The sequence below is a fragment of the Mastomys coucha genome, unplaced genomic scaffold, assembly GCF_008632895.1.
Source record: "Mastomys coucha isolate ucsf_1 unplaced genomic scaffold, UCSF_Mcou_1 pScaffold22, whole genome shotgun sequence".
NCBI lineage: Eukaryota > Metazoa > Chordata > Mammalia > Rodentia > Muridae > Mastomys > Mastomys coucha.
The window spans coordinates 84,169,884-84,193,607 of record NW_022196905.1 but is presented as its reverse complement, the minus strand read 5'-3'; the positions used below and the strand labels follow the sequence as shown (position 1 = coordinate 84,193,607).

At 42.3% G+C, this 23,724-nt stretch overlaps 2 protein-coding genes across 3 annotated transcripts in view; one reads left to right on the top strand and one right to left on the bottom strand.

Annotated features, from left to right (window-relative positions):
• Window positions 1–7,579: 7,579 nt before the first annotated feature.
• Window positions 7,580–18,196, bottom strand: Thap6 (THAP domain containing 6). 2 transcript variants are annotated; one of them, XM_031390978.1, is made up of 5 exons: window positions 17,874–18,196; window positions 17,611–17,713; window positions 16,116–16,323; window positions 14,789–14,911; window positions 7,580–10,319 (listed from the first exon to the last, which is right to left on the bottom strand). In XM_031390978.1, exons 2-5 carry the CDS (start codon window positions 17,688–17,690, stop codon window positions 10,101–10,103), a joined length of 630 nt encoding a protein of 209 aa, XP_031246838.1. In that variant the 5' UTR covers window positions 17,691–17,713; window positions 17,874–18,196; the 3' UTR covers window positions 7,580–10,100. The 2 variants fall into 2 exon arrangements, with proteins under 2 accessions (XP_031246838.1, XP_031246839.1); XM_031390979.1 differs by lacking the exon at window positions 14,789–14,911.
• Window positions 18,197–18,562: 366 nt separating this feature from the next.
• Rchy1 (ring finger and CHY zinc finger domain containing 1) overlaps window positions 18,563–23,724 on the top strand; it is an 18,555-nt gene continuing 13,393 nt past the window's right edge. Inside the window, exon 1 of the mRNA XM_031390977.1 lies at window positions 18,563–18,765. Coding sequence (XP_031246837.1) covers window positions 18,676–18,765 — 90 coding nt within the window. The 5' untranslated portion in view covers window positions 18,563–18,675. The remainder of the gene's footprint in view (window positions 18,766–23,724) is intronic.

The window sequence follows — 23,724 nt, the reverse complement described above, 5'->3', positions numbered from 1 at the left end:
AAGTCTTGGTATTGTTGTGTGAGTGACTGGAAAGGAAGCATACAGTTTGCCTTTGGAGTTGAAGTTATCAGGAGACACAGAAAGGAGAAGCTGCTTGATTAACAAATGGAGGGATACCAGATCCTGATGCTTGAACGTCTACATCCAGCCGTACTTGAAGCTATTGAAAGGCAGAAAAGAGAAGATGCAAGCTTGTATCTCTGTATTTATAGATGGTGGCTATTTTGTCATTCTGTGCGTCCCTTCGGAGAGCTCAGAGAAGCGATGGCAGGAGACAGACACCCATGGAGGAGAAACAAGCACACTTGCTTGCTCAGCCTGTAAGGTCACCACCTTCCTGGGTGACATCACCCAGTGCGCAGACAGATCCAGATTGTGGTAATGAGTAACTGTGGGCTTCCCTCCTCACACCAGGATGACAGCACACTCCTCACAGGAATGGAATGGCTCAAGTTTAGCCTGTAGGACATTATGAACATTTATTCAACCACTCAACCTCTCAAATGTCTGCATCTGGCATTGTAGATCAGAGCTGACAAGAATGAGATTTTTCTTACTGCTTTTGTTCTGCCAGCTATGAGGCCTGGGGCAGGTTACTATTTTTTTTTCAATTTTCTCAGTCATAGAATCTGAATGAGTGATGGCAGGCCCTATCTTACCGGGTTATTGTGAGGTGAGTGAGTACATACGCTGAATAGAGATTGGCATCTTGTAACTATTAGCTGTCATCATGACTGAAAATTAAATCTTTCTTGAACAAGCACTTCTTCTTGAACATGGGTATCTGATGGAAATTACAGGAAGGGCAGAAACAAGGATTTTCAAAAGTGATGATTGGCTCTATGAAGCAAGAGCAGGCAACACTTGTCTGTGATTGAGATTTTACGGTCCTGTTCTGGATTGTCTGGGACACTGAGCAGACTGAAAGCCGTGTGTGAATGTTCTCCACAGGGGTGGGTTCTCTTAGGTGACTAGTTACAGACACACTAAGTAAAACCTTATGACCACACCTACACAGACGTTGGCTTTGAAAAATCTCAATATTAAGCTGGTACAGCTTTGGGAAAGCTTGAAGTTTCCAGGTGTCACTGGAAATAGAGATTAAGGATTTGGATGCCACATCCTGGGGTCATGGTAGAGGACATGACAATAAGTAACCCCCATTTTTCACAATTAAAATGATTTAGATTTTAGTGTGTAGAATGCTTTTCTCAGTCTGCTTTTTTTTCTTCCACGTGTAAGAGGTTTAATTGAGAGGGAGAGAGGGGGGCAGTAGCGGAAAGAGAGGAGGGAGAGAGAGCTCAATCTGTTTTCTGTTACTATAACAGAATGCATGGAACTGGATAATTTCATAAAGAAAAGAGAGTTTACCAAGTTCATGGTTCTAGACTGGAGAGTTCAAGATCAGGTAGTGTCTTAGGCAGGGTTTTTATTCCTGTACAAACATCATGACCAAGAAGCAAGTTGGGGAGGAAAGGGTTTATTCAGCTTACATTTCCACATTGCTGTTCATCACCAAAGGAAGTCAGGACGGGAACTCAAGCAGGTCAGGAAGCAGGAGCTGATGCAGAGGCCATGGAGGGATGTTTCTTACTGGTTTGCTTTCCCTGGCTTGCTCAGCTTGCTCTCTTATAGAACCCAGGACTACCAGTCCAGGGATGGCACCACCCACAATGGGCCCTCCCCACCTTGATCACAAACTCAGAAAATGCCCCACAGCTGGGTCTCATGGAGGCACTTCCCCAACTGAAGCTCCTTTCTCTGTGATAACTCCAGCCTGTATCAAGTTGACACACAAAACCAGCCAGTACGGGTCGCTAGCTGCATTTTTGGGTAGAGCCTTGTGCTGTACCATTCCAGCTGTGTAGCTCAGGCTGTACCATTCCAGCTGTGTAGGCCAACAGTACTTCACAGCATCAAAAAAATATACTATTGAAATAGTCACAAGTAGGCTTCATTTTTATTGAATTGTGTGTTGAGTATACTTTATTTCTATGCCTGTCTCTGCAAGGTATTCATTATGGATTTCTGTGGTTGGCATTGTGTATAGCCTATATACTTCATTCTTTATTTAATAAAAGTACCCTATCTTATGAAGCACAAGGCCTTACTCTGCTGAGTCAGATGTGATGTCACCTTTCAAATACATATGGTTGACCACAAGGATCTGTGGGAGTTCTCTGACACAGATCTGTCGGGAACTCCTCTGCTGTCAACTGACCACAAACCACCGGTCTGGTTGGTCAAAGACTGTTTAGCAAGTGACTCAATACTCTTGAGTGCTCCAAGTAGCCAGACTAAGAGCTGTGACTATTCTAGAATGAGATAAGGCACTTCTTCCAGAATGTCAATTTATATACTGCTCCATTCACGAGGAAAATCCATCACTGACTGAATCAAACTGTGCTTCATGACATAATTGATCTACATTCTGGTGCGAGTTCACTTGAATATCAGTCTGTGAGCCACATTTTGAACAGTGTTATTTATGTTTTGTGAGATTGGATGAGTAAAATAATTATATCCAAAATGAATTAAATGGCATGTAATAGTTGGAGTGGAAGGATGGAGAAAAGATTCTCCATAAAAACAAACTAAAATTCTCTTTAAGTGGGACCATATTCCTTGCTCACTTTCAGTTGTGACAAGAGGGGGAAGATGTTTTTAAGGTACAAACGATCTCCCTGATCGTTTCTCAAGACTGCTATCAGCCCTGAATACCGCCATCAGCCCCTACGTGTGTTTTCTCCTCAGCCCTGAATTACCGCCATCAGCCCCTGCGTGTGTTTTCTCCTCAGCCCTGAATACCACCATCAGCCCCTGCGTGTGTTTTCTCCTCAGCCCTGAATACCGCCATCAGCCCCTGTGTGTGTTTTCTCCTCTTGCTGCTTTTTCTCTTGTTCTGACCCCTTTCCAATGTTTCTGAGATGGAATTTAAAAGAGAAAGACATTAACGTGGAAAGTGCACTATATGGTTTGGGCTTTACACAGCTTTCTCTTATATTGTCTCTTTGTAGATGCTCAGAGAAATTCAGCACCAGAACTATGATCTGTCTGTCTGTCTATCTGTCTATCTGTCTGTCTGTCTGTCTGTCTATCATCTATCTATATGTAATAAAATCATAGGCTTACCTGGGATTTTGAATCCATGCTTTTTGGTGCACCTGTAAATGGTTTGGTTTCCTACTCTGGTGAGAATGTGAACTTTTAAATTGCCCACATTGGCACACTCCTCCCCCTCTTCTTTCTCTCCCACCACCTCCTCTTCCACTTCTTCCTCCTTTGAATTCTGAGGCTCCATTAGTTTTAGTATCATCATCTTTGCCACAGCCCTTGTTTATTTGTATTTATGTTAGATTCCTCTGTGTCCCTGTAGATTATGGATTGCATCTAATCATCTTTGTACCCTTTACAACAGTCTGGGGACTGTCGAAAATGGCATATGCGATATTACAGTAAATATTACTGGACAAATGTTATGTTTTTTAGAACATAGAAAATGAATGAGACCCAGGTCTGGCGAGATGATTCAGTGGGTAAGAGCACAGACTGCTCTTCTGAAGGTCCTGAGTTCGGATCCCAGCAACCACATGGTGGCTTACAACCACCTGTAATGGGATCTGACACCCTCTTCTGGTGCATCTGAAGACAGCTACAGTGTATTATGCCTGAGCGAGCAGGGCCAGAGTGAGTGGGGCCGCCCTGAGTTCAGTTCCCAGCAGCCACATGATGGCTCATGGCCATCTTGTACTCATACACATAAAATAAATAAATAAATCTTTTTAAAAAAATGAATGAGACCCAACACTCAAACGTAATGTTACATTATAATCCTATTGAATGTTATCCATCAAATTAATGCACAGTGAGGAGAAACTATGAATTAAAAACCTTCCTCTTGAGATCTAGCATCCTTAATATCCATGAATTATGAGTTTTAGACTTTCTCACTGATCAGTAGCCTCCTTGAGGACCAGAAATGGATCTTGTCTTTGCTGTTTGTCCAGTGCCTAGCATACTCTGCCTTTAATTCCTACAGATGCACATGTAGCGCCTCTGAACGCCCCTTAGAATTTCTTTCATTGCCACGAGTACCACCATCCACACCCAAGTGTTTCTCAGGTTACAAATTGTGTGTTGTCTACTCTGGGTTTCTTGGCTCTCATGCAATGTTACATCAGGCACAAGTCTGAGGCGAGGTGTGGCTGATTTGTCATTGTGGATGATACGGGTGGTTATACTGAGGACCTTCTCCAAGAAAGGTTGGCGACAGCTGTTAGAACTTGGAAACAAAGTCTGCGAAGCACTGTGGAGTCTGACCTTGAGACTGCTAAGAAAGCCAAAAGGTGGCATCCACACCTCACCTCCAGCTCCTCCCAGGCTCCCTCCTCTCTTAGGCTCAGATCTCATTTTTTTCCTTCAATGTCTTTTACTTTCTTAGGGAAAGAACATTTTGCCCCCTCAGGCAGGGAATGAGGCCTCTGTAAGTTCAATTGCCAGGCTCTAGACAAAAAGAACCCAGGGACACAGAGCTCTCGACCCGTTCCAGCCACGTTAGTCTTTTCTTAGAAGTTTCCTATCACAATCTTAAGCCCTCGAAACAGAGCTTCCCACTTCCCATCGCATTTGTGTTTCCAGGAATCAGTGCCTGGCACCCCATTTGAGGGCATTAAAGCGGTTAAAGCGCATGGCCAAAGTTTCTTCCTCAGGAGTCTCTCTCTCTCTCTCTCTCTCTCTCTCTCTCTCTCTCTCTCTCTCTCTCTCTCTCCTCTCTCTCTCTCTCTCTGTGTGTGTGTGTGCTCTTTCCGTGCTACCTTTGTAACTGGAGCACTCCACCCCCACTCATGCACAATTCATTAAATCATCCAAGCTCACTTGCTCTGGATTCTGTTTTCTGCTAAGTTTCGTTTGCTTTGTAGGTGTTCTGCCTCAGCTCCAATACTGCCTCTGTCTAGGTATTAGCTTCTTACTTCTGTTTTAACAATGTTACACGAATTTATATGGAAATCTAAATGGAGGTGACAGGGCTGTATCCCCTGTGGAGCTCCAGCGTTGAATTAATCACCCCTCCTTTTCCAACTGCTGGAGGCTGTATTCCTTGGCCCACCACTCCACACCTCACTTCTACTGCCATGCCTCTCTGACCCTCTGTCTCTTCTGTAAGTACTCACATGCAGAGTTCAGGATAACCTCCCAGACAGCAAGGTCTTTAAAGACCTGTGAGATCTCCTTTGCCTTGAAAAGAAAGCAAGGTCATTCACAAGCTCTGGAGATTAAGATATGGATAGCTTTGTGGAAGCATTATTTTGTCTCCCAGGGTCCCCACTGATTTTGTTGAATCCCTGAACTTTGAGATCACTCCTGCTTTTACACACATGCTGACAATTCTTGTATATATTCATCCACTTCTCTCAAGTTCTCAGTGTTTGCTTTACGAGGTTTTAGTCCTTGATATTAGGTACATGAATATTAGGATTATTATGTCTTAACTTATTATGAACCTTATTATTCCTATTTATATGCTTTGTTTTGAAGTCTGCCTTTCCAGCTTTTCCTGGTGTTAATATGCTGCATTTATTGAAAAAATTTTGTTCAGTGTATTTTGATCATTTTCTCCTCCCCCAATTCCTCACAGACCTTTCTGATTGTTTATCTTTTTATATCACATTCCTTAACCTATTTGTATTTGTATAAAGTGGTTCCCATATTCAGTATACATATGGATATTTGGCTTTTAGGCATATCTGACAATCTCTGCCTTTTAATTTAAATAGGAAGTTCAGACCACTTAAGGGATTTATTTATTTTTGAGACAGTTCTGTCTTGCTATGTTGCCTAGGCTGGCTTTTGAACTCTATAGAGCACAAATGAAATGCCTGCCTCAACTTTCTGAACCCAAACCATTAACCCAAACTATTAACCTTAAGTTTGGGTTAATATTGCTATGATGAAACATCATGACCAAAAGTAACTTGGGAAGGAAAGGGTTTATTTGGCTTCCATATCCTGAATCAGTCCAAACTATGAAAGACAGTTCTGGAGGAACCTCTGGGTTGAAGTCTCCAAGGGGAATCCTAGGTTTGGTGACTCACTAGAAAGATTCACAGACCTCAACATGGGGTTGTTCTTGTGGCTATTACAAGAAAAGATACAAAGAGCAGAATCAGCAAGGAGAAAATACACACTCAGGAACTTAAGAGGAACCAGAAGCTTGCAAGTCCGTGTAGTCATAAATGACACACAACTCCTGTGGAATCAAACCATGGCAATGGTACAGGAAATTCTAAATAGTAGGGTAACAGAGTCAAGTATTCAAGGTTTTATTGGGGCCTAGTCACCTAGGCACACTTTACCTGACACAGTCCCTTACTTCAGGTTGGTGGAAGGAGGTATTCATTATAAATCACTGTCCTTCATCACATCCCTATTTAATCCCTAACTTGGATCCCTGAAAAGGTGTGATTGGTTCTACAGGATAATAGATTAAGACAAATGGAATCAAGCAGGAGCCCTGTGAGGAGCTGGAGTATTGAATACTCTATCTTTTTTGGTTTTTTGAGACAGTGTTTCTCTGTATAGTCCTGGCTGGCCTGGCTCTCATTCTGTAAACCAGGCTGGCCTCAAACTCAGAAATCTGCCTGTCTCTGCCTCCTAAGTGCTGGGATTAAAGGCGTGCGCCACCACCGCCCAGCTGAATACTCTATCTTTGCTCTATGTGTCATGCAACTATTTGGTGGTGCATGTTTTTCCATCCCCATTAAGCATCAGAAATGTTCGCATGGAAGAATAATATATGTAGTCTTACCCTGAGGCTATTGATACTGTTGCTCCTGTTTTAATTAAAAGATTTATACTGTACATTCTAAACAAAATTATATAATTGAAAATATGGACAAGGTGAATCCAGTGAGAGAAACAAAGACATATAAATTTCACATGTTAGTGCATGCCCCTAATCTTGCGACTCAAGAGGGCTGAGGCTTACATGTTCTAGGCCAGCATGGGCCACATAGTGAGCTATGCCTCAAAAAAGTCCTTAAAAGGCGGCTGAGACATGGCTCAGTGGGTAAGAGCACCGGAATCAGGCAGCTCACAACTGCCTGTGACTTCAGTTCTTGGATTTTACAGATACCTGCACTCACATGCATTCTTTCTGCCACAAACACATAGTTTAAGATACATCTTTTGTAACAAAGCACCCAGTAAACTCTCTCCAAGGCATCCATGAAGTATAAGTGCTATAAAGGGTGGGACGAAACCATGTTACACTCAGGAGACACTGTGATCTAGGACATGTCAGGACATCTCCCTGAAGTAAAAGACAAACTATTACATTTGCATGCTCTGCTAGGAGGCAGGAAGCACAATGCCTGCTATTCTTCTGGGTTCAGAGGCAGTGTCTTTCACATCTAGCAGTACTGTTCTTTCCCAAATATTGGGGACACGAAGAGCTGCCAGTTTTAAGCGATACCAGAAATCAAGCCAGTTCACACTGTGCTAAAAGCCAGGCTGATATGTGTTCTTTTTATTTTTCCCAGACCATTTTGTTGAATCAATGTATAAAAAAACCCACAACACATTATTAGACAAAATTTTTATTTTTCAAATGAATAATAGCTTTCATTTCTCAATTACTTGTTAAGAATTTTACTTTTAAAAACTAAAACTGTATTTAATACATTTTCATCTTTTCTCAAATTAAAGACTTGTATAATTATAGCTCCCTTTAGCAACAAAGTTTATTTTCAGAAGTTTAAACTTGATATGGAGAAGAAAATGCCACATCGAGTCCTTCGTACCTTCTTTGGAAATCAAGGGTGTTTCAGGGTCTAGAGACCAGTCTATGTTTAGAAACTAGAGCTCTTGGGTCAGCTTTGGTTGCCTGAGGACTTCTAGATAGGTCATGATTTAGCTTTACATCGTCATCACCATCATCTTTGTTTTTTCAGGACAGGATTTCTCTATGTAGCCCTGGCTGTTCTTTATGTCACAGAGATCCACCTGCCTGTGTCTCTAAGCCCTGGAGTGCTGAGATCAATGGCATTCACCATCACCACCTAAAGTAGCTTTACTGTATATACAGCAGTTTTTCCCTGGAAGACCTAGACTGCAATCTCTGAGTGGAGGACTGAGGTAGGGACTGGGTTTAGGCATTTAGGTGGCAGGTGGTAGGGATCCTAGTTCTATTGGTAACACTCCTCTGGAAGAGTAAAGAGCAAATGAGTTCTTACTGATATTTCTCCCAGTTACCAATTTCTCAGTGATACTAGACCTAGTGAAAGAGAGGACAAAGACTTGAGTTCTGCAAGACACAAGCAGCGAGTGACCATGCAACTATAACCGGGCGAATCTGGACCCTTTGCAGAGTCTTGCAGGCGTGCTCTATTACAGGCAGCCAGGGGAGGGGAAGTCTGCAGACTCCGCTGCAGCCTTTCCTCTTACAGTCACTCTGTCACCAACTTTAATGCCCACGCTCACAGAGTGGCCGGGGGCTTAGAATCTACCCACACTTCCTGTTAGAGTACCCACTGTGACTTAGACATTACACAGGGAAAAGAAATGAAAGGTAGGCAATTAAAAACAAAACACGTGAGGGGAATGAATGGATCTCAGTCATTCCCCTCCCTTAGCACAATACTTAGCTTTCAGATGTGGGAAAAGTCTATTAGAGGGAAGCTTTACAGTCCCACATGAAAATTAAATATCCTCAACACAAAAGTCTTCACTGACCATATTGGTATGATACTAATATGAAACAAAGTTACAAAACATGAAAGTGATTTAATAAAACGATGAAACAATTGCTACACATATTCTGGTAACTATGCACAGCTCTCTGAGTAAGATTCATTTACAGACCTGTGCTCAGCATGGCCTGGGACTTTGGCTAATACTTTTTATGACAGTATTTTTGACTTTTTTTTTTGTATTTATTATTTATTTATTTATTATAAGAACACTGTAGCTGTCTTCAGATGCACCAGAAGAGGGCGTCAGATCTCATTACGAGTGGTTGTGAGCCACCATGTGGTTGCTGGGATTTGAACTCAGGACCTTCGGAAGAGCAACCGGTGCTCTTACCCGCTGAGTCATCTCACCAGCTATTTTTGACTCTTAACTTCAGTTAATTTTTAACATTTGGCTCAGTCAGTAGAATAGCTAAGAGTTTTCTTTTGTCTATTTGGTAAGAAGTTTCAAAGCAGCTCTTCTGAACGCCCGTTTCACTAGGTAATTAATTACCACCACTGGACAGTCATCAGTTCTGTTTCTATTTCCATGGCAAGGTCTGTACATTTTAAATAGTTTTCCTTATGTTTTACACGCTTCCTCTATGGTGCTTACAGCTATTCTTTACGGTTTACATCGGACTAGTCCTGGTGTGGAGGAATGGCACACTGTGCCCGACAACGGGCACCCTGTCAGTGGTCTCCTTTAATTGCCTCTTAACTTAAAAGGCAGTAAGTCTTTTCCATGCATTATTCTCAGGGTCAGTGCTACTGAGGGCCTTATTAAAAAGAATACTCTGTAGTATGATTAATAACTAAAGCACCTTGGGGGTGGGTGCAAGATGAACTTGTGTTGCAAACAAATTTTGCTTTATAGTAAGATGTTTAAAATTAGTATCACAACTTACTATAAAGCATATACAAGTAAACGTATGTTGTTCTTTCTAATTGCCAGCACTTAATGTGGCCAACTGGATATATTTCCTTACTTTTGTGAGATTTAACCACCATACAGTAGTGACCCAGCACTGGTTTAGGTCTGTAAAAACTGTCACAAGTTACACAGAGCATGACCACAGCACCTTTCTGCACATCTCTAACAAGTTTTTGGTTTGCATAATGCTGTCAGTGCTGACAGGATTGAGTGGCGGTGTGGGAGAATCTTCTAAGGAACACTGTCATGTCAACTGCAGATGGAACATAAAAGAAATGACCTCATAAAATACGGTCTCATGCTGTGCTTCCACGGCAATACTTCCAACAGAAAGCGTCCAATTCTATTGGCCGTTTCCGTCACTCCCAACAGAAGGCGTCCAGTCTATTGGCCATTTCAGTCACTCCAACAGAAGGCGTCCAGTCTATTGGCCGTTTCCGTCACTCCCAACAGAAGGCGTCCAGTCTATTGGCCGTTTCCTGGCTGATGAGGCTTTCATCCTTTAATTCCATGATTGTCTTCCTCAGTGATTTTTGAAAATGTTTTTCTCGGGCCAAAACATTCTGTAGGCTTTCCTTGGTATTCTCTAGCTCGATGATCACATGATCTAATTTATGCTTAAGTTTCTTTGGACTGTCCATAACACTGTAGCTATGTTCCTGAAAATAGAAACACCAGGTTTTTTAATAAGACAAGCGGTTAGACAGAAGCTTAGCACTAAGTTTCAGCTATTTCTTCATTTACAACTCTTAGAGGAGGTCATTAGAGGGTTAATGACACAGGATGGACGAGAGGTGCCTGAGGCTCAGCATGTGTGAGGCGCATGGAAGGAACACTGCTCATGGCAGACACTTCTCATTGGGGGTCCCTGTCTGCTATGAGCACTGCACTTGCAAAACCCATACAGCTTTCATTCCTCCAGTATGGCACTGATAAAAAGTTTATATCTATCAAATACATTTTAGTTTTTTTCTCTCCACACAGGGTCTCATGTCAAGAATGTTCGGAAAGGCCGGGCAGTGGCGGCACACGCCTTTAATCCCAGCACTTGGGAGGCAGAGGCAGGCGGATTTCTGAGTTTGAGGCCGGCCTGGTCTACAGAATTCCAGGACAGCCAGGGCTACACTAAGAAACCCTGTCTCGAAAAACAAAAACAAAAACAAAACAAAACAAAACGAATGTTCGGAAATGACTCCACGAACTGAGCTACACCCCCAGCTCCAAGACAGTTAGCTTTTAGTTCGTTTTGAGGAGTCTTTTACTTTGTTAGAGGGGCCAGGAAAGGCGCACAAGAGCACATGCTCAGGCTGATTGCAGGGGACTTGGAGAGGACTCCAGTCTTGGAATTAAAAAAAAAAATAATTTGGTCCCTGTCAGTATTTATTTTGGCTACGCTTAAGTAGTATGCCGACAACATTCGTTTTATTTTGTTTTTGTTTTTGGAGACAGGGTTTCTCAGTGTTGCCCTGGCTGTCCTGGAACTCACTCTATACACCAGGCTGGCCTCGAACTCAGAAATTAGCCTGCCTCTGCCTCCCAAGTGCTGGAATGTACTTTTTAAACGTTCATTTGAAAACAGGAAAAATAACACTGACCTAGAAAGATCCTATAAACTATTTTTATAAAGTTATTCAATATTAAAATTACTGAAGAGGACTTTTGCTTCTAGGCAAGGTGAAGTAAAAGGCTGGATTGACACCGCATGAACAATGTGTGGTCCAAAGACCTAATGTGTTTGAGAATAATGGGTACTACACACAACAGATGGAGACAGAGTGAGTCCTGTGACCACTTTAGTTTATGGCCTTGGAAGAGCTTGTAGGCCCTATTGCAAGGATGAGAAAGCAGTGCAGAGTGTGGTATTTAAGAGCAATGAGATTATGCAAATCATCTGGGAAACCAAGGAGGCCGTATTGTTTTTTGAATTTTATGTGCGTGTGCATGTGGAGGCCTGAGGGTAATATTCAGAACCATCCTGCATTGCTGGTCTCTTTATTCACTGAGGCAAGGTCTGTCCATCAAATCTAGAGCATGCTGACTGACATGGCTAGTGCTGCTAGCCAGCTTGCTCTGGGGATCCTGCGTTTACCTTGTGAAGATGGAATGACCACATTTATAACCACTGGGCCATCTCCCCTACCTAGAATAAACTTCTAAATAGCCTATGCGTTTAAAAACAAACTGAACAGAAACTGAAAATATGAAAGACAAAGAAAATACAACTTATTGTGGAATGTAACAGTTGGGGAGAAATTAATACCACTGACTGCCCAGCCTAGAAAGATACAGTCTTAAAAATGGCATCAACATTCACTTTAACCAGAAAAGAATATTTTACTGAAATATGAAGAAAAATTATAACACATGAGCACAAATTAGGGAATCATAAAAGAAAGTGAATAAAAGCTGCGTGCTATAACAAGATCAAGAGACTTTTTAACCCTGCAGGCATACTAATTGTCAATGTAAAAGACCAGGAACAAAGGAGAAGCAAAGAGCCTACGGAAGGGTCAGTGAGGAGACGGCGTTAAATGCCTTATCCTAATAAATGTTGTAACAGTGAAGAAATGGACAAATGCCTTAGAAGATAGAAGCTACTATTTTTCCTTCAACAAACAACAAACCTCAGAGCTTTATTAAAGTCTATCAAGTATTTATAAAAGAAATTTATCATTCTACGAAAACCACTTCCCAGAAAACTGGGAAAGTCAGCAATATTCTCTTACTGTTTTGTAAACATTAGTATTGTTCTGATATTGATGCCAGACAAATGAAACATTAAAGGGGTGGGGGTATCCTATAGGCTAAATATAACCCTTGAACAAAAAGGAAAGATTAAACAAAAATTCACAAAAATACATAAAAAGGACGATGAGTTATGAAGCAAGGGTCATTCCTGGAATAAAAGTTAGCTAAGCACTTGAGAAGTCATTGACATATTAACCTAAAAACAAAAAATGGCACTGGTAGATGGAATAAGGCCTGGTTATCGGCTCTCAATACTTCATCCAATCTCTTCATCCTGCTCTGGAGGCTCAAGGCCATTCAGTAAAGTAAGTAATGCCATGGAAGACCTTTACAGTAGAAAGGAAGAATTAGAACTGTCTTTAAACACAGAGAACATGATGTTCTATGTAGAAAATCTGATGGCCTTAAAAATTAAAGCTGCTATAATTAATATTTGAGTTTGGCATGTTTGTCAGATATAAGATCAACAGAAAATGAATGGCATTTCCATCTTCTAGGAGCAGATGAAGTAACAGCATTTATAATAGCCAGCACACAGGTGAAATACAGGGGTGTGGGGCCATAATCTGTGCAAGCAACCTGGTCCTGGTTGAGCAAGAAGTCTGGAACCCTGGGGACCCTGCATGGGATGGAAGGTGCCTCTTGGGCCCCTGGCTCCTGTTTCAGTTATAACCCTCCCCATCTCCCAGGAGAGGTATGTGATATTGGTCAGATATTAGCAGCACCAAGCCTTCTTACATGCAAAAAAAGATTTCCCCAAGCTCTCAGCCCCAACAAATGAGAAATACCTGCTGTTAAACCCTGAATCACCCCCAAACTGTATATAAATCCTATCCAGGGAATTAGAAGTGAGCGAAAGATCTACTCCGTTGTCTGAGTCTTTTGTTCTAAGAGCTGTAACACTTGGGAAGAAGTCTGCTCTCCCAAAACTCAGCCTGAAGCTGGGCTGCACTTCTCACTGGCTAGTCAGCCTCTGGTTGGCCCAGCCTGACCTGACTCAGTGCAGGGTGGCGTGAGCAACTTGAGTGACCTGGAAAGCATGGCAGAGATGGAGGTGAATCCAACTGAGGCAGCAGAGGCTGCAGAAGCGACTTCTCCTCTCTGCCCGTGCTTGCTTCCCTTCGCGGAAACTCTTGCACTGGGCCGGGGCCAGAGATCTCCGTGAAAGCCTTTGGTACACAGGCCATACAGGGGACAAACCCGACAAAGCCCAACCTGAGTGCTGAATGCTAGGAAGCAATGCTGAGAACTGAAACACACGGAAACACTCAAGTTCAAGTTCAAAGATTTCTTCTGGTCATCCTTGAAATCTCAGTAGTCCCCAAGGGTGTCTACAGAGGTAACAGCAAACTGGTGAGAGCTCAGCATGGTTTTTGGTAGAATTTTACAAAGTGATTTTAAATTCATATAGAAATGCAAGGAATCTATAATAGCCAAAAGACTTGAAAAACAGAGAGAGTAGACTAATAGTACTTGACTTTAACAATTATTACAAAGCTGCAGTAAAACAATTTCCTCTTAAAGCCTGGCATTCTATGGACAAGCAATTTATGAATAAGAAAACACAAGCTTTGGGCTGGAGAGATGGCTCAGAGGTTAAGAACACTGACTGCTCTTCCAAAGGTCCTAAGTTCAATTCCCAGAAACCACATGGTGGCTCACAACCATCTGGAATGGGATCTGATGCCTTCTTCTGGTGTGTCTGAAGACAGCTACAGTGTACTTGTCATATACATGAAATAAATAAATAAAATCTTTAAAAAAGAAAAAGAAAAAGAAAATATAAGCTTCAATACTCTGTATTATATGTGACTGTTTTTCAAGAAAACCTAAAGGAACAGTTATTTTTTAATTACATATTTCCATGCAGGAAATATGATACTTAAAGGGAAGAATTATTTTATGGCTGAGTAATCCTTGCAAAAGCATTCCTCAAACTAAGTATGTAACCAAATGATTACCTGCTCCTATATTGCTCTTGGAAACATTCAAATGACAGTGGTCATGGGAAGCACACTTATTTGGAAACATAATTATATATTAAGAACCTCCCACCAACAAGCCTACATTTTGTTTTTCATTGTGATTCTTTTTTTTTTTTAAAGATTTTATTTATTATTATTATAGCTAAGTACACTGTAGCTGTCTTCAGACACACCTGAAAAGGGTGTCAGATCTCATTACGGGTGGTTGTGAGCCACCATGTGGTTGCTGGGATTTGAATTCAGGACCTTCAGAAGAGCAGTCAGTGCTCTTAACTGCTGAGCCATCTCTTCAGCGCCTTTCATTGTGATTCTTACCCATTCAACCCTAGTGGAGAGGCCATAGTCACCTTAAAATAACGAACTCAGCATTTAGCTCAGTAAAAACTTTTACTTACAAAAATGAACTGGGGTTGGAATTCTTCAATGCATGAGGCACCAACAAGCTGGTGGCCACGGTGAGTGACAGGAAGGGTTTTGAGAATGAAGTTTTTTCTACAATGAAGTTTTTCTCTTTTCTCCTGTTAGGAACAGTTAATAAAACCCATTCAGATAGCGCATCTGTTCTTATAGTTGGATTCCTTCCTAACTCTGTGAAGTACCAGGCTCCTTCTCATGGGAACCGCTGCACAAGTTAGTAGCCTTCATTCTGTTTACTTTAACAGAGCATCCTTAGGGCTCGTCTATAAACTAAGAGGAGGAGTGAAAATCAGAGGCCACTCCTTACCAGCTGAGAAAAAGATGACAAGAGAGGACCTGAATAAGTAACTTACAAGAAATAAGTGTGCTCCACAGTTCTAGTAGGAAATGCACTCTCAGATATATTACGCCATGAGAGACATCAAGGGCAAAGCCGCCAACTCTCTGCATCATTACTGACAAAGAGCAGAAGTCAGCAAGGTGTGCTACTCTACCCTCCCATTTTCCTCTCTAACCTCATCTCTCTTTCATTCTTTTCCTATCCTCCCCCTTGCCCCATGGCTTTACTTGGAACCATATTTTGGTCCTGTTTGCAGTTTGCACTTGTGTTTGTTTTGTTTTGAGACAGGATTTCTCTGGGTAGCCCTGGCTATGCTGGATCTGTAGACCAGGCTGGCCTTGAAATCCAGAGATCTGCCTGTCTCTCTCTGCCTTTGGAGTGCTGGGATTAAAGTTGTGCCCCCACCACTGAGCTCTTGAGTTCTTAACAGCTACCAATCTGAAACTTCAGTTCAATCTCTGTTTTTATTTTTATTTATTTTATGTGAAGCTGTACAGAAGGCCATGAGCCATCATGTGTGTGGCTGCTGTTGAACTCAGGACCTCTGCTGGCTCAATCCGGCCCCACTCGCTCTGGCTGTCTTCAGACACACTAGAAGAGGGCATCAGATCTCATTCCAGATGGTTGTGAGCCACCATGTAGTTGCTGGAATTTGAACTCAGGACCTTTGAAAGAGCAGTCAGTGCTCTTACCCACTGAGCCATCTCGCCAGCCCCTCAATCTCTGTTTTTAATATGCCAGCTCTGAGTTAAAACAATTTTCCTACATCAGTTAACTTACCCAAACGCCGGTAATGTCTATTTATGAGAGGCTAATGGCCAAATTCTCCTGCTATGCATCATGAAAGCTGAAGCTACAGTCTATGAAAACTCACAGAACACACTTCAAATGAAGAAAGCAGCACACGTGAACCCGCGGGCTTCAGAACTGTCACCCGGAATGAGTACTCACAGCTCAAAACAAACCTGTAAGTGATATGGGAATTCAAAGACAGAAGGGATGGCTCCTGGTTTCAGCTTAGTGTTTGGAGTGCTTCTGTCAAAGTCTGTTTTCTTGAAGTGCCTCGAACACAGCACATCTCCTTTTTTAGGCTCCCAAATGCCTGCAGTATTCACATCTAGTCTTTTCATGGCTAATACCCACTTTCTTTTGATGTTCTCATCTGTGGGGAATCTAAAAAAACAGTAAAGATATATTTTAAAACTACATATATATATATGAAATATTTTGGAAATCATGATTCCTGCTTATATAACAAATTAATTTAAAAAAAAACCTACATGTTTATGTATCTCTCTCTGTGTGTGTGGACATGCACAGAACATTCTACAGCATACACAGAACAGATTACAGGGCAGTTTGTGGGAACTGACTCTCTTCCTGTCATGTGGTTCCCAGTTATTGAACTTAGGTCATTAGGCTTTGTGACAACTGCTTTCACTTGCTACGACATTCTATTGGCCTCATAGCTCAGTTTTAATATCCAGATTTTTCTGCCAACCATTCTTCATACATATGGCCTTTATTTGGATTTTTATCATATCATGTGAATATTTCAGTGGACATTTAGCACATTGTAGCAAGATTTGAAATTAAAGGTTTTTCTTTATCTATAGAAGTTGAAGAATACCTCTGGCCTTTCCCTATCTGAGGCGATATCCAGAATTTGTCTTCAATGAACAGGAGGGCCTCTTATACTTTCACCTTCCTGTCAAGCCTGAAAATTACTTGTTTAGTAACTCATATACAGCAGGTCTATAAATGCTTTATGAATGCATGCAGAGAGCTGCTGCAGAGTCTAGGGTTCTGGAGCTACAATTGTTTAGACAGTTATGGGAAGCAAAAATCAGATTTCTCAACATTTCTAAGCTACTTCAACATTGTTTTGGGATATGGTAGCACATACATCCTTTTTGTTTCCATGCTTATTAAAGTAACTAGATCTTCCCCTAGTAATAACAGTGCTTCATAAACGCTGCAAAAATCCTAAGAATCCTATTAGACTCTACCTATGGGTGTCACAGGAATGGCCAAACACTAAACTAGAATCCTCAAACTTATGCAGTTAAATAATCCTTGGTCTGAACATGCAGTTTGCAGTGAACCACTCTGCCTCATCTATTTCTAAGTAGAAGGTATGAGTATTTGAACAAAGAGCCCTCAGTTAGATTGTAAACTACATATAAACAAGTGAACTCAATACAGTTAGAATGCAGACATTAGCAACAATGAGTCTGACAATCTGTGCTCGAGGGTATTTTATTTTTGGTGCTGGTGTTATCTGGTCTTTCATTCCTTGGCACTTAAAACTTGCACATTATAAAGGAACCATTGTCAGTTCAAATTTAACAAGGTTATTTTAAAAGGACCAGGAACAAAAACTTGTAACTGCACACTCAGGTAGAATCATTTTTAGTAAAAAGTTAAAAAGTATTTGGCTTGAATACAGCAAAGTCTTACACATGAAATGTCAGTCCTTTTAACTTGGAATTTGGCAAACAGCGAGAAGCACATCCAATGGCCGAGCAACATTTCACCATGATTTTAGCAACTCATAACAAAACTGTAAGAGAATTAAAACGAGTTAGTAACTTTAGGGCTAAGCTAAAGGCATCTCCTCCCGGGCAATTGCCTCCCCTCTCCCCGACCCCAACACCTGAAGTTTTGCTGATAAAATGTTCCAAGTCTTGGTATTTTGTAAGAGTGGACATTAAGTTATGCACCTTGAGGTCTGAGTTTCCAACTTTGTAGGCTTCTTTCTCTCATGTTCTTACGGGCCAGATTTTCTCTCTCACAGGTCTTTGCACATAAACTCCTGCTGGCGTACTGTTTGTCATTCAACTTTCAGCCCGAGCGTCCCCTTCCCCAGGGACACCTGACACACGACTGTCCTTCCAGTGTCGCTCCAAGCTGTGATCTCATTTAATGCAGTAGTGTTCTCCCCCTATCCATCTGTGAGTTCCACTGGGCTGTGGCGTGGCGTGCCTGCTTTTTTTCACTTTTCGTTCTCGTCCTGTCTTGGGTGGTGACAACGCGTATCTCTTTTAAAGAGGGGCAGGGAAAAAGAGAACGGAACCACCGCCGGCCCTAGGAGGTGCGCGCGCAGCCGCCGAGCTCCGCCCCCTTCTGGAGGCAGCCGCGGGAGGGGCCGCTCCTCACCGGCGCCGGCGGCCCTGGGCGGCCTGCAACAACGTCCGCCCCGCGTCGCAGCCGTCGCCTTCGCCCGCAATCTGGGCTGGCAGCGATGCGGGACGGGTCAGGAGAGCCAACCTAAGAGTTATTACCGTTAGCAGCGACGACAGCGACTAACGACGACAACGGACTAAGACTCTGTTGGCTTTCGCCCCTCCCACCAGGAACCGGAAATCCGGTTGCTCCAGATCACGTGATCCGTCGCCATCTTGACTGTGGTGGCAGCTGTTCGGAGGAGGAGAGAGTGTCAGCCCGACTCCGCTTCTTTAAGGCGTGGCTTCCAAGCTGGGGGAAGGTTCTGTGGATTGTGAGGGGGAGGTGGAAGAGGAGGATATGGCGGCGACGGCGCGGGAAGATGGCGTCGGCAACCTGGCGCAAGGGCCGCGGGGTTGCGAGCACTATGACAGAGCCTGTCTCCTCAAGGTGAAGACTTGAAAGGGCACTTCCTGCTGAGCTGCCGTCGGGTCAGACTGGGGCATGTTGGGTTAGGCCGTTCGTCTTGGGCATAAGCTTTAGACTGAGCTGCTTGTCAGTCTACCTTCCATCTGGAATTGGGGTCTCCTTGCAGGACACATTTTGGCAAGGCGAGCATGAGCTCTGTACTCGCCTCACCTTTTGTACTCTGCAAGCAAAGTTCTTGTTTCTAAAGACCTGGTCCTTGCATAAAGTCACTTCCTTTGTGGGTTTATTAGTCATTTGCGGTTGACAGTAGAATGAGGAAATGAAAGGCCTGGCCTAAGCATTTCTGTCAAGTGTGTATGATGCAGTGATGAAAACACAAGCAAGGGGAAAATCAGAATATAATTTCTGTATGTATCGTAAGTTTATAGTATAGCTTGTCAGCTTCATTTTGCTGTCTAGGAATATACCCAGACCGGGTCCAGGGGAAAATATACGTGTGAAATGAGAGTCGTGTAATTGCCATTAAGTTGGATATTGGAGAAGTGCCTAATACATGTATGCTATCATTTTTCCTGCTTGAGATGTTCTAGTCATCTAGAGTTTTAAAAAGTGACTCACACAGTTAAAATTTTCCTGTTTTTTTTTAAGAAGTAATATTAGTATTTTGTTGAGAAAGCCTGAGATTTGAGCTGAGGTTATAACTCAGCCTTAGAATTGATTTTAAAATGCTAAAAGTCATGGCTTTAGTCTTCAGAAGTCTCCTCCCACTGAGAAGAAACTCTGACTGTTGGAATCCTATACCTTTCCCCTCATTAGATCTGTCCTTAACTTGCTCTGTAGTTTTGAGCAAGCGCCTTTTTAAAGGGCTTGCATATAAAATATACAATTTTAGAAGCTGGTCTTAGTGGTTAAGGCCTGTAGTTCGAGAAGATGCATACTTCCAGCTATTTGTGAAGCTGAGGCAGAAGGAATGAATACCAGCCTGGAGATGCTATTGCCAATAAGAAAAAAAATGAGGTGGGGCTGGGGGTATATGTAGGTCATTGCTAGAGTACTGGCCTCACCAGAGAGTCTCTAGGTTTGGTCTTCTCTGCCAACAGGGAAAGTACCTTTTTTATAAACAGTATGATGATTGCATACCAGAGTGCACATGTGGTATTTAAGAGGTGTGTCCCCAGAAATGACTAGTAGTAAATATTAACTACCATCCACATTGGTCATCAACTCCTCTTTCCTCCTCCTCCTCCTCCTCCTCCGTCGTCGTCGTCGTCATCGTCGTCGTCGTCGTCGTCCTCCTCCTCCTCCTCCTCCTCCTCCTCGTCCTCCTCCTTCTCCTCCTCCTCTTCTTCCTCCTCCACCTCCTCCACCTTCACAATCCTCCTCCACCTCCTCCACCTTCACAATCAGCCCTGCTGGTCACTGACCTTATAAGTTAGGATTAAGTGTTAGGCTTAGATCTGTAAGACAACTTAAATTCTTTTCTGTAGGCCATGGCTTGGTGACCATTCATTGCGTTGGATGAATTTTTTCAGACTGGTCAGTTATCTAATGTTGTATAAGGAGTTAAATATTATTCTTTTGATTAGATTTCTACTGAAATATTTTTACAGTTTCAAAGTGAAGTATGAAACTGAATTTAACACCTGTTCTTTCCCATCCACTCCTGCAAAAATTGCACAACACTTAAAATATTTTTCCCTGAGTGTCAAGCATTGTTCCTCTTTCCCCTCTTCCTCTTCCTTAAATAGGAGAGGCCAGCTGAGGTGTTTCAAAGAGCAAGTCATCTACTAGATCAAGTGTAGCTGTTCAAGTAAGATAAGGAGTGACAACTGGCTGTTGATTTGGCAAGGGGAACATCACTGTTGATCTTGACAAGAAAGGTGTCAATGGAAGGACCCAGGATAAAGCTTCCTTGGAGTGGATACTGGAAATAACATAGAGGATTTTTGGATTTTTATTGCTAAGGAGAGCAAAAATGTGGCTGTTTTGCTGAAAGCTGTGCTGCAGTATGTTTCTGTACACTGGGAAATGATTTAATAGGCCATTTTGTAATGCAGAAGGAAAAGGGAGAACTACTAAGTAGTCAAAGTGGGAAGAGCCAGCGAACAAGTAAGGCTGATCTTAGCTGGCAAGACAGAGCATAGGGGTTTGCTTCTCTTGTGCTGTAGTAAACTCCGTAACCAAAAACTACTTAGAGAGCGAAGGGTTTATTGTTTGCCCTTCCTGTGACAGTTTGTTATTAGGGGAAACCAAGGCAGGCTCTCCTGCAGGACAGGTACCTGGAGGTAGGAACTGAAGCTAAGGCCGTGGAGGAATGAATGCTGCTTACTACTGGCTTGCACTCCACAGCTTGCTAAGCCTTTTATCTCCTTCCGTCTGCCTGTCTTTCCTTCCTTCCCTCCTTCCTTTGTTCCTTTCTTCCTTCTTTTCTCCCTTCCTTCCTTTGTTCCTTTCTTCCTTCCTTCCATCTCTTCCTTTTTTGCACTAAATTATTAATATTTATTAAATCTTAGCTCATATTCATAAATATTTTTAATAACTTATTTGACAAATAGAAAACTTTTAGCAAGCACTTTGGTTTTCTTGAGGAAAAGTTCTTTTCGTTTTTCTTTTTTTCTTTTCCAAGGCAGGGTTTCTCTGTACAGCCCTGGCTTTCCTGGAACTCACTCTGTAGACCAGGCTGGCCTCGAACTCAGAAATCCACCTGCCTCTGTCTCCCAAGTGCTGGGATTAAAGGTGTGCATCGCCTGGCTTGAGGAAAAGTTCTTAGCCAGTTAATTGTCTTGTGAAGTAAGTTAATTGCTTTGCTCATGGAACATTTGACTTGGTAAAAAAATTGGTCATTTGCTGGGCAGTGGTGGTGCACACCTTTAATCCCAGCGCTTGGGAGGCAGAGGCAGGCGTATTTCTAAGTTCCAGGACAATCAGGGCTACACAGAGAAACCCTGTCTCGAAAACCAAAAAAAAAAAAAAAAAAAAAAAAAAAAAAGGGTTATTCAAGCTTGAGTAGTATATGGCAGACATTTTCTCTAAAGGGGAAGGAGTCAAATTCATGAAAGAGAAACAATTGACAGTGCTTTAAAAACATTAGTAACTGTGGTATGAGATATTGTAGTGTAATCTATATAATCAGAAGTTCTTTGATTTCCTTAAGAGCTTTAGAGTATAACAAGGTCCTGAGTTGGTGAACTGCTGTTGTCTAAGTATAAGACTGTGTCAGAGGAGGGTTGGAATACAAGACCATTTAAAGTGAGAAAATGTAGGTATTGAAAGGATTATTGTGGATGTATTCATAGTTAGGTTAGAGTAATGTTGGAGAAAAAAAAGCCAATGACATGTACCAGCATAAAGGATGGCTCAGTTATAGCATAGGAAACCAGTAATGTGCAGATTTGCAAAGTAATAGTATCAGGCTACCTCACTGGCCTAGGAAAATTTTTTTTTTTTAAATTTAATGTCTTAGTTAAGGTTTCTATTGGAGAGACTAAATACCACGACCAAAAAGCAAGTTTATTTGGCTTATACTTCCAGATCATAGTCCATTGTTGGGGGAAGTCAGGACAGAAACTCAAGCAGGGCTGGGACCTGGAGGCTGGAGCTAAAAGCAGAGGCCATTGAGGGCTGCTGCTTATAGGCTTGCTTCCCATGGCTTCCTCAGCCTGCTTTCTCATAGAATCCAGGACCACCATCCCAGGGATGGTACCACCCACAATGCCCATATGGCCCTCCTCCACTGATCATTAATTGCGAAAATGTCTTATAACTGGATCTCATGGAGGCACTTCCTCAACTGAGGTGCCTTCCTCTCTGATGACTCTAGCTTGTGTCAACTTGATACACAAAACCAGCTAGTCTGACTTTTTTTGTTTCTCTAAGAGTTTATTAAGTTTGGTTACCCCCTCTCCTTCCAAAATTGTATTTATTGCATCCTATGCAATGTCAGGTATATGCATCATGAGTAGTAAGTATCAGTGAAGTTAAAACATTTTGTGTTTAAATGTTATCTTAGTTAGGGTTTGTATTCTTGCACAAAACATCATGACCAAGAAGCAAGTTACAGAAGAAAGGGTTTATTCAGCCTCAAATCCTTTGCATGACCAGTTCTGGGCCATCAGTTGCAACTGAGGTTGCTCCTTCACCAGTGGTCTTCTGTGGTTTCTCACAGTGCCGAGCCTCAGCTGCTCTTCATGACCCCTTCGTGCCTTCAAAACCAGTACCACATGGGTGACTCTTTCACACTACCAAGTCCAGCTGTAGCACGAGGTATCTCTGGAACACAACTTCTTTGTGCTCTCAGAAAACACTTCCCAGAAGATCTCACCTCAGTTATGCCAGTCTCTTCTTAATCACCATTAATTTCTTAGTTCCAGCTAACCAGCATCAATAGTCCCAGTAATGCAAAGGTTTCATTTTAGTACTTCTAATATCTTGTTAATCACAGCTGATTCTTCAGTCCCAGCTAACGAAAACCATAGAATCTTCAAAATAAAAACAGCAATGGCCCTGATAAGAGTCTTTAATCTTCCCTCTGAAATTTCACAAGCTAGGCCTCCATTGTTTGCACTGTTCTCAACATTATCTTCCAAGCTCCTGCAGAACATCCCACAGAGCTCTTAATACCCAATGGCTCTTCTAGCCCAAAGTTCCAAAGTCCTTCCACAGTCCTCCCCAAAACATGGTCAGGTTGTCAAACGAATACCACACTATGCTGGTACCAATTTGTCTTAGTCAGGGTTTCTATTCCTGCACAAAACATCATGAACAAGAAGCAAGTTGGGGAGGAAAGGGTTTATTCAGCTTACATTTCCACATTGCTGCTCATCACCAAAGGAAGTCAGGACTGGAACTCAAGCAGGTCAGGAAGCAGGAACTGATACAGAGGCCATGGAGGAATGCTGCTTACTGTCTTGCTTGCTCAGACTGCTTTCTTTCTTTCTTTCTTTTTCATTCTTTCTTTCTCTTTCTTTCTTTCTTTCTTTC

Excerpts from the sequence above, each read along its gene's own strand:
- Thap6 (XM_031390978.1), bottom strand. The coding sequence starts at position 17,690 with ATGGTGAAATGTTGCTCGGCCATTGGATGTGCTTCTCGCTGTTTGCCA. Across the intron at positions 16,324-17,610 it reads AAAGGACTGACATTTCATGT|ATTCCCCACAGATGAGAACA; the intron begins GTAAGACTTTGC and ends CTGTTTTTTTAG. Across the intron at positions 10,320-14,788 it reads TCCAACCCCAGTTCATTTTT|GAACATAGCTACAGTGTTAT; the intron begins GTAAGTAAAAGT and ends TTCTATTTTCAG.